At 40.7% G+C, this 12,356-nt stretch overlaps 2 protein-coding genes across 4 annotated transcripts in view; one reads left to right on the top strand and one right to left on the bottom strand.

Moving 5' to 3' along the window:
• Positions 1 to 6,806, top strand: part of fbn1 (fibrillin 1) — a 64,034-nt gene extending 57,228 nt beyond the window's left edge. The window contains exons 59-66 of the mRNA XM_084932551.1: positions 637 to 762; positions 980 to 1,102; positions 1,592 to 1,708; positions 3,504 to 3,632; positions 3,727 to 3,846; positions 4,305 to 4,536; positions 4,614 to 4,785; positions 5,192 to 6,806. Of these exons, the coding sequence (XP_084788677.1) occupies positions 637 to 762; positions 980 to 1,102; positions 1,592 to 1,708; positions 3,504 to 3,632; positions 3,727 to 3,846; positions 4,305 to 4,536; positions 4,614 to 4,785; positions 5,192 to 5,578 (1,406 nt within the window). The 3' untranslated portion in view covers positions 5,579 to 6,806. The remainder of the gene's footprint in view (positions 1 to 636; positions 763 to 979; positions 1,103 to 1,591; positions 1,709 to 3,503; positions 3,633 to 3,726; positions 3,847 to 4,304; positions 4,537 to 4,613; positions 4,786 to 5,191) is intronic.
• Positions 6,807 to 7,075: 269 nt separating this feature from the next.
• On the bottom strand, positions 7,076 to 9,959 carry dut (deoxyuridine triphosphatase). 3 transcript variants are annotated; one of them, XM_084932815.1, is made up of 7 exons: positions 9,900 to 9,959; positions 8,844 to 9,040; positions 8,592 to 8,683; positions 8,379 to 8,423; positions 8,204 to 8,278; positions 7,641 to 7,711; positions 7,076 to 7,207 (listed from the first exon to the last, which is right to left on the bottom strand). In XM_084932815.1, exons 2-7 carry the CDS (start codon positions 9,011 to 9,013, stop codon positions 7,151 to 7,153), a joined length of 510 nt encoding a protein of 169 aa, XP_084788941.1. In that variant the 5' UTR covers positions 9,014 to 9,040; positions 9,900 to 9,959; the 3' UTR covers positions 7,076 to 7,150. The 3 variants fall into 3 exon arrangements, with proteins under 3 accessions (XP_084788941.1, XP_084788777.1, XP_084788858.1); XM_084932651.1 differs by lacking the exon at positions 9,900 to 9,959 and adding an exon at positions 9,482 to 9,882 and having other exon boundaries at positions 8,844 to 9,000; XM_084932732.1 differs by lacking the exon at positions 9,900 to 9,959 and adding an exon at positions 9,482 to 9,576.
• Between the last annotated feature and the right edge of the window lie 2,397 nt (positions 9,960 to 12,356).

Raw genomic sequence — 12,356 nt, 5'->3', positions numbered from 1 at the left:
ATAACAATAACAAGGTCAGTGATCATTGTTTCTAAGTTATAAGGCTTTCTGTCAATTTTCAACCAGTAAATTGTTAACTTGACCTTGACGACCTTGGTGGTTGTAAGCCAAATTTTAATGGACTGTTAACATGATCCCATTCTACACTCCTACAAGTTTTATCAGAAGTCATTCAAAACTTTTCAAGCTAACGTGTTTACAGACATAAAGAATTACACACACGCACTCAAACGCTGCAAAATAGTGCAAAAAACACAATACAGGACACAATACGATGAGTTGAGGCCCTAAAAATGGGGCCAGTGATTAATTTTTCTAAAACTGCCATTGCATGTATGTAAACCAGAAACCAGAAAATTATGAGTAGTGAAGGTTAAATAATATAAGATGGTTGTTGTTATCTGTGTTGACATCACTTGCAAAGCATTAACTTTTTTTCTGGTTAACAAAATTTGTAAGATCAGTGATTTTATACCCGAAATACATGCATACGTGCATAAAAGAACGCATAACAGATATTTCCTCCAACTTTTGTGGAACTATTCTGTCTTTTGATATGTAATTATTGTCAAAATCTGAAAGAAACCAAATCTTGAACTAACTTGAAGTAAGCTGGCGTTTCTCATTTCTGTCCAGATATTGATGAGTGCCGTGTGATGGGGAACTTGTGCAGGAATGGTCAGTGTGTCAACAGTCTGGGCTCCTACAGTTGCATCTGCAAACCTGGCTACACTGCTGACATCACTGGCACGCAGTGTGTGGGTAAGGCTTAAATTCACCTCCAGTGTTTACACGGAATTGAAACCTCTCGTTCTCATTCCTGCTGTCTAGTAAAGAACCCAAACTATGTGGGTGGACTGCCCACACCACTCCTATGAAAAATGCAGCTCGGGTCTGTCTTTCTCATGATCTCTGTTTATGGAATTTCTGGCTACAGGATCTGTTTCTTTATTTTGAATCATTCTGCATCTCCCTCTAGATGTGGATGAGTGCATACAGGCACCAAAGCCTTGTAACTTTATCTGTAAGAACACGGAGGGAGGGTACCTCTGTTCCTGCCCCCGAGGATACATCCTTCAGGAGGATGGAAAGAGCTGCAGAGGTAACTTGCACAAGCACCAAAAGAAGCCCGCAATTAAGCCCAGTGGTTGTCACATCACTTGAGTTCAGCAATTTTCATGCTTGATGTAGTTTCCAGGTTGGAGCTGCTACATTCTGCGTTCTGCTTGCTGTCCTAAGATGCTCACTTTTAAATGCTCACTGCAAGTGTGCCCTTTGCCTTTGACACAGTGCATCTGTCTCTATCTGTGTTTATCAGGCGGGTTGATATGCCTAAACAAATAGTGCTCATAGTGTTCTTTATTTACCATAATTTTAGCTTCCCCCTCTACAGTACCCCTCTATGTTTCCGGTGTCTAGTTCATTTGTAGGTCAGTGACTGTAGAAGGACTGGAATTTGCTTGAAAAAGAGCAGTCCACATACAGTAGAGCAAGTAGTAGTCTTAGATGACTCCGACCCCTGTATCTTAACTATGAAGTATGAAATAGGTTCAGTTGGGAAATTCATTCCTTATGTTGTTCTTGTTTACAGATCTGGATGAGTGTTCGACCAAACAGCACAACTGTCAGTTCTTATGCGTCAACACCATCGGTGGCTTCACCTGCAAATGTCCTGCTGGCTTCACCCAGCATCACACTGCCTGCATTGGTAAAAACACATATACAGCCTATACAGTCGTATACAACATCCGGTGATTTTTTTCCCTTTAAATTCTGAATTGTCTTTACTCAAACTGCCTGTGTAGTCCAAACAGGATTTCACACAGACCTTTGGTCTTTTCACAGAAGAATTTTTTAAAGTGTCATCCTGCCCAGCTCATAATAGACACGGGAAGCACTGTTTTGTCTATTTCTTTATATACCCATTAAATGTTAATGGACTCTGGCGGATATCACACTGATCTTATTAGGCCGGTCTGGTTTGTAGTCATGGCAGCTTAACAATGCTTGTTATGGAACATTGCAGTAGATCGCCATGACAACTCCAAGCCTTTTTTCCAGACCATAAAATGGCACCCGAGACCTCACGTCAAATCAGTGTCAGGGAATCCTCGGGTTTGGCTTTTTTTTAGCGTGTAACCCAAATGGCACACAGCAGGTGTGGATGTGCTGTTAGTCTACGAGTAATGAGGTGGGAAAAACATGACTGTGACGTAAAACTGTTGTTCCAGTCATACTATGATCGCTGTTTGCCAATATTTAAGAGAAAGTGGTACAAAATGAACCTCTGAGTCATAGGAGGATAGTGTAATTTGGCTGTAGATTCCAAATATGCTTCAAAGTTGACCTAAATTGTTTTTCCTTATTTTAGTCATATGTGTGATTCACTAAGGTGCATGCTCATCAAACAAGCTGTTCAGTGGGGAAAAGTAGTGGCTGTTTTCCAGACATATTATAGATACTACTCTTCTTCTCTCTCCAGCACATCTATTTTGCGCATGTCCAGCACCATCATTTTTTTGTTCTTCAACTCTGCTAGACTAGCTTGTGTCATTTCACGTGTCGACACAATCTTTGTTTTAAATGACCCCTCTTTCAATCAAGCCATTTTGATCCTTTCCCTTTAAGCCATCTTTCCTGTAATTGGCTGCCCCTCATAAACAGTGGGTGGGTGTGTCTGCTATAATCACCGACCAAATTAAGAATATCCACTGTCCTTGACATCTTACAGAAACAAGAGTAAATAAAACAGTTTGAGCAGTTACTAACATGCGGTTTGCTTGTACATGAACAGATCTTATTATGTGAATCTCTACCCATGTTTAGCATGAATCCACAACTGTAATACTTTACATCCACTGACACCAGTAAGGAAAATCATAACGTGTCCACTTTAAATCAGCTTTGAAACCCATAGTTGGGTTGCCTGGGGACAAAGTAGACTATCCTGCTATGCTTTAGCATTATGTCCCACGCACTGATTGTTTCTTCAAATGGAAAGCTAAACTGCGAGCGTGTTAGCAGTCTTTCTAAATCTCAACCAACTGTGAAAAATAACAACAAATTTAAAAGCTGAGATTTAGAGATTACTCTGTTTCCCAGCCTGAACTTCAACGTTGTGTTCAGATTTACACAGATTCCAATCACAACAATCAAACCTGTTTCTCAAACACCCACTTCTACATTTTCCCCCCCGAAAACTCTTGTTAACGAGCGCTGGCTTTTCTTTTATTCCCAAGGTCAGGAATTCAAATTTAAATATTTGTTTTTGCCACCTCTGATCTGATCTTCGTTCAGCTGATTAGGGATTTTATTCTTGAACCCCTTTCAGACATCAAGACAGTTTGTACCAAGAGTTTACAGTAACCTGACCTATTTTTAGAGGCCGGTGCCAACTGTGAATGAATTTTTATTGACTCAGCAAGTCCAAATCAGGGTAATGAGCCTTTATGCCATGTTTCCAGTTTTACCCTTGTCTGAACCTTCCCTTTTTGTCCATGCAGACAACAATGAATGCGCAACAGACCCCAATCTGTGCGGCTCCAGTGGCGTCTGCCAGAACACGCCAGGCAGCTTCAATTGCGATTGCCAGCGGGGATTCTCATTAGATCCTAGCGGACAAACCTGTGAAGGTCTAAAAACAATTTGTTCCAACCCAGCATCAGCTGATTAATCACAGGAAAAGACTCTGAGTAATTTTGTGTTGTGTGTGTGTGCGTTTGACAGATATGGATGAGTGTGACGGCAATCACAGATGCCAGCATGGCTGTCAGAACTTAGTAGGTGGATACAGGTGCAGCTGTCCCCAAGGCTACCTGCAGCACTATCAGTGGAATCAGTGTGTTGGTAAGTTATACCGCTGTCCTCTTTGACAGCAAATATAACAATTCTTTCATTTTGGAACATCCTCATGAATTGGTTGCTAAAATATCAACCATATAGCCTTGAAGTTCTCCAATAGAGTCTATTTTATTAGAAAATCTTCTCAATTTATTGTGTTAGTGCTAATGAACGATTGAAGTAGGTAAAAAATCAAATAAAAGGTAGGGTAACATCAAAAATGCATTTGGTATGTAAAATAAGTAGGAATAGCTAAGTTATCGAGAAAGCAATTATATGTACTGTGTGTGTCCTGATGTGTGCACCGCCGAATAAACAAGTGGTGGTTAGTTAAATCTCTAATTTTAGTTTGAATGACTGCACATATTTACGACATTCATTGCAGGCTTTCCCAGTATTGTTTGTCTCTTTTAACTGGAATGACCCCGTGTTTGTTTACTTCCCGTCAACTTCCTGTGACCCAGATGAGAACGAGTGCCTGAACAGCCAGATCTGCGGGGGAGCGTCGTGCCACAACACCCTGGGGAGTTTCCGTTGCCTTTGCCCCACCGGCTTTAACTACGAGCAGACCAGCGGAGGCTGCACGGACATCAACGAGTGCTCCACGAGCCAGAACCCATGCAAGTTTGGCTGTTCAAACACGGATGGAGGCTACTTATGTGGATGTCCACCTGGGTACTTCCGTGCAGGACAAGGGTAAGTAAATGAGCGACTGCGGTGGTAACGTTTCCTCTGTGTTTATAGGTTACTGATGGCTTTACTTTTGCTTTCAGACACTGTGTCACAGGTTTGGGCTTCACGAGCCCTGGACAGGGAAGTGAAATGGAGGATAATTCCCTCTCACCCGAGGCCTGCTACGAATGTAAAATCAATGGCTATCCCAAGAAGGGACGCAAACGTCGCAGCATTAACTCAACACAGGAAAATCCTCTGGAAGACATGCAGGTATGTATGAAGCACACCGTCCCCTGTATTTTTTAAGAGAAATTGAAGGTTTTGAAAAGTTGATGGATTCTGTAAGAGACACTACGTTTATATTTGACTACTTTAAGTCTTAATAAGATAAATAAATGAAGGTCCCTGCTTTCTTCCAAAGAGTTTTCCCCTCTATAGCAGGGAAAGGCCTTGTAACAGAAATGGGACCAAAACCTTCATGTAAAAAAAGGAACAACTTTGTGTAAATCAGTATTAAATGACCGATCTACCAACCGATTACAAGTCATTTCTCCAGCGTCTAGTCAGACTTTAATTAACACTGATTCACAGATTCACTCTGCTGTGTTTGCACACGACTTTACTATTGGACATCTTTAGCCTCTAAACTCAGCCAGACCACATTTTCTCTTTGCAGCTAACTGAGACAGAGGCGGTCAGCCTGGCCAGTGTGGACATCGAAGACACTCTCCAGTTCCACCTGAACATCAGTGACCTGAGTAACCGCGACCACATCCTCGAGTTTACCCCGGCCTTAAGCACACTGAGCGACCATGTGCGTTACAGCATCGACTACGGGAATGAGGAAGGCTACTTCAAAATCAACCAGAGGGAGGGTGTCAGCTACCTGCACTTGAGCAAGAAGAAGGGCCTCGTGCCAGGCGCATACCACCTTCAGATCAGCAGTATGCCCCTCTACAGGAAGAAGGAGCTGGCTGAGCTGGAGGACCAACATGATAAAGACTACCTCACAGGACAGCTGGGAGACATACTGAAGATGAGGGTGCAGATCATGCTCCATTAACCATCACAAGACTGAGAGAGGCGGATGTTGCCACCAGCTGCTAATCCAGTGTCAAGCTCACAGTCCCCCCTGAAAAAGGCCAAACATTTCTGACTCTGGTTCAGCAGCTAAGGGTTAACATCTACTCACTCTAAGGGCTCGCCACCAAAGAGACAAGACGGGGGTGGGGGTGGGGGGGTGGACTGTTCTGTGTCATTTGATCACCAAAGATGATTCTGCATATCATAGGTACAATTGCTGTGGAAAGTATCCACCGAAGGTGTGAAAGATTCCAGTCGAAATAAAAAGCATATCACCCCGACACACCACTCCAGCTGCGTTTAAAGCACTGTTGAGGGTGTGGATAGGGTTTGTAATTGTATGGTTTAATCTTGTATAATGATATGTGGAATCGGATGCCACATTGAAGGGCTTGTGGACTGCAGAAAGCTCTAAGGGCCAAGTTTGTTTGTTTTCTTAGAACTCAGCTTAAGTGGCGGGGGGATAAAAAGAAAGAGACGAGTCCCAATAGTCTGAAATAAATTCATTTCCTCCCCTCAGGTAAATGACTATCAAACCTGGATACACACATTTCTTTGTTTCCCCAAATAAGGCTTAGGAGAGGAGAGGAACCCATTGTGGACTATTGAGATGTAGCTATGTCGGAGCTTGAACAACTCCTACCGCGTATTTGAACTATGCTTTTCCATTTTTCCTACTGACTAGAATAATTCATATTTACTGGTGCTAGCAACACATCCACATAGACTTTTGAATGCACTCAGTAGTGAACAAGGCACAATCCCATTGGCCTTTCTGAAGGTTTCATGTCTTTGCAACAGTAACAGCTAGCTTCATAGCCTGCCTGCTCTCCTCTATACTACATGTAAATTGTGTTTATACTGTAATAATCAATGCCACTTTTAATCTATGAAGCTTTTGTAAACTAGAGGAAGCCCCTGGAATAGAGGGGAAGGGGTTGTAATGGTGCTTATAATGACCAACTACTTCCTTTGTAAACTGTGTATACATACAGACACACACACACACACACACAAAACACATTGATGATGCCAAACCTGGGCCTTCATGATTATGCACTGAGGTCTTCATGGCCACATATTCTCTCACAAATCAAAATCAGTGCTGCATTGCAATGGACCAGCCTGACACCAGTCTGTGTTCCATGTTCACATCAGTGAGGGTTTAGATGTAAATTCACAATAAAAACATTTTTGGAGTACATGTACTCACTGCTGTGTTTCCCCCTTTATCTGAATTGTATTACCATTGTAACCAAGTTGAGCAGGCACCTATATGTCCTCTTTCTGCACACGTCTGTATTAAGTAAAGGGAAGTTACCAAGTCTCTGGCAGATGAAATAGTTTGAGCAGATTACATTCTTGTGTATGACTGCCCCCATGTGGCCATCTGGAAGAATAGCTTTGTTGAGAATTTATAACTTTAGTGAACTTTTACTAGGAACGCATGGTTTTCAGTCCCAGCAAAACTCTAGACTCAAATATAAAACAAAACTTTATTTCTTATTTTATCAAAGTTAAGACTAACATATTTTAAAAACACATGAGGGTTTCAGTTGGTTCCAGTTGATCCAAAACCTCCAGCGCCACGGTCTGTTTCATCGAGTGTCTAAAACAGAAAAGATAAATAAATAAAGGCACTTGGATTTAACGACTAAAACTAATCTGAAGAAATACACAAGAAAACAAATGCATTATTAAACCTTTATTATTTCTACATAGTTTTCTTTTTCCTACTCTGAACACTCAAAGCGACTTCTTTAAGCAACCTTAAAGAAGACTAATTTTCTGGTTCTGAGACTCAGAGGATGAGATTCAGCTTGATCACAATTTCTGTGTCACTTGTAGTGCTGTTCAAGTTCATTTTGTTTCACAGACATAAGCCTAGACATCTTTAAGTAGAGTAGCCTATAATAATTCAAGAGCAACAAAAAACGGCAGCTTCTAATAGCCACACAGCTGAAGCTTTGCATCTTTTCATGACCATTTATGTTGCACCGGTTTTAATTAGATCTACCCAATAAACTCAACTTTGAATTTACCTCTTGCTCCACCAGATCTGGGTAGCAGATCCTCTCACACACCAGCTGAGCAACTCTGTCGCCCTTTTTCACTGTAAGGTTAAAAGGAAGCAGATGAGATAACCTTTAAATCTGACTGATCGATAAAAGTCTTCATATCAAGCGTTTATGTGTATACTTTCATTATTAAGCTCCAATGAGCTCCAATAGGATGAAAAGTGTCAACAGTAAATATATTATTTATTTTTTGGCTTAAATGAAATATAAGCAATATATGTGAAGCTCAATTTATCATTCTCAGATCACTTTTAGACCTTTTTTTTGGTCTTCAAAGTGAAGCCAATAGCTTAAATAGTCTTTCACACAAATACCAATTCTTTTTTTTTTTTTAAAAATCACAAATTTTACTGATAAATAAAAGCTGATAATTGCACCAATCTTTTAAAGTATCCAAGTCTACTTTTGTACCATATTGCATCTATATTAAGTGGAGCGCATGGATGTCATCACCTAATCTGATTACTTTCATTGGTTACTGTGGTTATGAAAGACAGACAATATACATTATTGTCACCATAACTCACCTTCAAACGTCTCTTTGCCAAAGTTGAACAGCACAACACCGACATTTCCTCTGTAGTCCTCATCTACAACTCCAGCTGAGGAGAACATGCAACACATAACACAAATTAAAATGTCATGTCTGTACACTACTGGGGTTAACTTGCAATGATTAGGTCAGATAGCTAGCTAGCTCACCACCAACATCAATGAAGTGTTTTGCTGCCAGTCCAGATCTTGGTGCTGGGGAGGGAAAAACCACAAAAAGACAGTTACAGACGACCTGGTGTTTTACAACTGGTGCACAAACAGGAAAGACTAACACGAGTTCACACAACAGGTAACTCAAATTAAAAAAAAAACAAACAAACCCAAAAACAAATAAAAATTGAATAGCATAGAGACACTCACCAACTCTCCCATAGCAGCCATGTGGGACTGCTATCTGAATGTCTGTCTTTACAATGGCCTTATCCATAGGAGGAATGGAGTAATTATACGCACTGTTAAGTAAAGACAGTAAAGGTAAGCGTATCTGCATTTTTAAAATAATACTTTAAGTTAAAGGTACAATCAGACTTAAATATACATGCACACACATCAACAGTCACAAATTAGGCATCTAGTGAACCTAACACAATTTCAGTTTAAAGAGTTACTAACCTGTAGAGGTCATAACCTGCTGCTTTAGCTGAGCCTCTGGTCGGGGTCGTAGCATGCTCAGAAAGTTTTGCAAATTTGAGGACACGTCTTTCTTCTGCAGGGTTTGTTTCTGTCTTTGTTCTCTTTGATGGAGAAACTGCAGAAGCATCTGTGACTTCTAGGACGGGCATGTTGGCAAAGTATGCACAATTAAAAACCTACAGTACAATACAAAATTAAAAACTAAGTAATTGATAATTAAAGGACGACACTACAAACTTCCACCAAGAATCTGCTTCAGTGTGTTCCCGGGTCTGCGAGATTATTTGTATGAGATTCCCGCGTTCAGTCAAAGTAGTTAACGTGAGTTTTCTCGCGAGAGTTACTAATATAAATATTTAGAACTTCCGGTGGAAAAATATATCAGCCTACAAAAACAAAAAGGAAATCGCTGATTTCCTTATACATTATATATCCGAACAAAGCAGAAGGACTGTTTAGCTTACGTGGTTCGAACACGACAAACAAGAAAGAAAAGAACATGACCAAACCAAAGCAGACCGTTACAAAACGCTAGGCAGGCTAGCAAAGCTAATGCCATTAAGCACTTCCTGGCGTGTCGGTCATGGTGGTGTTATCGCTCGTAATTTCATGCTTGCCTTTATTTTTAGTTGTCATTTGAAAGTGCAGTTCTTTCCCCAAGAAACGTGGAGCGGCGTTAAAAACCTGCGAGCATAGTTGAAAGTCCTTTAGCAGTATTCGGGCCATACTGTTAATAATTTCGTTTGGCAGGTTTCTCAGGTTTCTCAGGTTCACGAACGCCGCACTCCCCCCCGTGTCTCGGAGCAGCTCTAAGCTTCAGCAGCGTATAACGTACGCAAACGATTTTATAGGCTAGAACCAAGGAACGAAACACGATTTATATACTCTTCGTCGTATCGACTCGCAACCCAGTTCTGGTTGATAGGGTGTGTTTTTAAATATAAATTTAATTTGCTGTCACAGCAGCTGGGCTAGTTCAAATCGTGGCATCAGCACCGAGATTTGGCATTATCCCCAAACGCTGCTGCATCATACCCAAAATGCTGTGCAGTCATCTCCAAATAGCAGGACAACATCTCCGACTCCATATGCCACAGCATGACCCCTACATGCCGTTGCAGGTCATAGCATCTGAACGTGCTGGTATCACGATTTAAATCAGAATCAAAATATTTTATTAATCGCCAAGGAAATACTGTGGTTACAGTTGCTGTAAGACAATAACAGTAACAAACTGAACTAAATTTAATAATGTAAAAAGAGCATGTGCAAAAGAGTCTAACTATTGCACTGTGTAGTGTGCATTAGATGGGCAGGATTATGGTGGTCCCTAGAGAGTTTGCACATGCTTTGTCTCTAGGGGCCACCGTACAGGATTGATTTCTTGCATCGTTCTTTGGTGCATTTGGGTAATTTCAGTCTTTCACTGAATATTCTCCTGTGACTGGCCAGCATGTCATGGCGAAGGTGGGAGGTATTATCCAGCATTGTCCTTATCTTGGACAACACCCGCCTCTCCAACACCACCTTAAGGGAGTCCAGCTCCATCCCCACAACATTACTGGCGTTGCGGATCAGTTTTATTGAGTCAATTGGTATCTGCGACTGACCACAATAGCAGGGTGGTATTGACCACAATAGCATAGAGGATGGTACTGACCACAACAGACTCGTAAAAAATCCTGAGCATTGTCTGACAGATTTTAAATGACCTCAGCACCTCAGAAAATAGAGACAACTCTGGCCCTTCCTGTAGGCGGGGCTGGTAAGCAAACTGAAGGGGATCCTGATGTGGCCTGACAATAGGTCAGAGTTGGTCAAGGATGAGTCTTTCCAGGGTCTTCATGACATGGCAGCCAGCTCTTTTCTCCATCACAGTGCAGATCTGTCTTAATTGTGTTAAAGTCTCGAGCCAACCCTCATTCTTTATATTTTGCTAGCAAAATGGGACATACAGATGCAGTAATTTATATACTGAGAGACAGAGAGCGATATAGATATATATTTATATCTGTAAAACAGGTTTTGTACAGTTCTAGCAACCTTGAAATTCACTATTTGGTATGATCACCTTAATTCGTCAACACAGCCTGAATTCTTCAGGCATTTTGAAGCTGTTTTTTGGAAACAGCTTCGCTCTGTTCTCTGGCAAGATGATTCTCTGCTGCTTAAGTAAAGTTAAGGTCCAGGATCTGGTGAGGCCAATCCATGACCAGTGGTGCTGTTTTTCTATCTAGGTATGCTTTTACTGGATTGGCCATGTGTTTGGGATCTTTGTCATATTTAAAAATTAAGCTATTGGCAAACAGATGCTTTCCAGATGGTACTACATAGTGGCTCAAAATCTGATTTTTCTTGGTTCTTGAGTGTATCGATTTTGACAGGATCCCATGTATCACAGGCTGAAATGCAGTCTTAAACCACAGCCTACGGATGGCTATAGACACTCATTGTTGGACTCCTTGCCTTCTCTGTATACAGTGATGATTTGAACCAAAAGTGTCAAATTTGTTTCTTCAGTCCATAAGACCTGGTACTACTGATTTGCTCTTGTGTCATTTGGCATACCTCCACCTGTTCTCCCTGTTCTCAACTGAAAGGCCAGATGCATCTTTCATATTCTGGATCAGCTCTTTAGGAATTAAGTTGTCTGTTACAGTCTTTTTTATGCTTGAATGATTCATAGATCACTGTTAAACAACTTAAACAAAGAAACAAACAAACAAACAAACAAACAAAAACATGGTCAGGTACAAGGACTGGCCTGAAAATGACTGAAAAAACAGCCGATGTTCAAAGATCATACTCAGAGTATCTATATCCCTTTATCTGAGAACAGAGTTGAAGTTTAAGATTTTCTCCTTTGAATATCACCATCAGTTGAAAAGTTTCTGTTGGATCACAAATTTTAGCTCTTTCTGGGGGTTAAAAGTGGTTAAAAGGGGGATTCACATTCAGTGTAATATATTCATAGACACATAATATGATCAGGGAGTTGTGGCCCAATACCGACCAGTTATGCCTGTATAGGTGTGTTTTTTTTGTTTTTTTCTTGTTTCTTTAAACTGCACAATTTCAACTACAGCAATTAAAATAATAGTTTTAAAGTGTGCTAAATTATGTTTGAACTCTGTATCGTTGATGTGACACAGCAGATTATGGCTACTGCCAACGGTAAAGGTCGTCTTATTTGCTGATAGGGAAGGCTGATCTTGATTTGGCTGATATGTAGGTGGCATGTGCAGCTTTACTTTTAACTCAAAAGATCTTTTATGGTTTGCAATGAATAAATATGTCTGATGAAGGGTAAACGTCATTATTATTAAACCTTAGGTTCTGCTGACTACTTTCAAAGTGTGCAGACTTTTTATTCCCAGTGTGCCAAACTGTATAGAATAATCATCATAAAATGAGAAAATACCCAAATGATGTCTGTAAGGTACCAAGTAAGATACTATACATTTAAAATGAATAGACATCTAATTTATATAC

This window comes from Perissodus microlepis, chromosome 1 (genome assembly GCF_051167445.1).
Source record: "Perissodus microlepis isolate ML-2025 ecotype Zambia chromosome 1, ASM5116744v1, whole genome shotgun sequence".
Lineage (NCBI taxonomy): Eukaryota > Metazoa > Chordata > Actinopteri > Cichliformes > Cichlidae > Perissodus > Perissodus microlepis.
Note: the sequence above shows the minus strand (reverse complement) of the source record. Positions and strands in the feature narration are given on the sequence as shown.

What these genes read in the sequence shown, in the direction of transcription:
- dut (XM_084932651.1), bottom strand. Translation starts at nt 9,590, where the DNA reads ATGGCCCGAATACTGCTAAAGGACTTTCAACTATGCTCGCAGGTTTTT. An exon ending in ACACTTCATTGATGTTGGTG is followed by an intron (nt 8,279 to 8,378) that starts GTGAGCTAGCTA and finishes TGTTCTCCTCAG; the next exon opens with CTGGAGTTGTAGATGAGGAC. An exon ending in CAGATCTGGTGGAGCAAGAG is followed by an intron (nt 7,208 to 7,640) that starts GTAAATTCAAAG and finishes TTTCTGTTTTAG; the next exon opens with ACACTCGATGAAACAGACCG.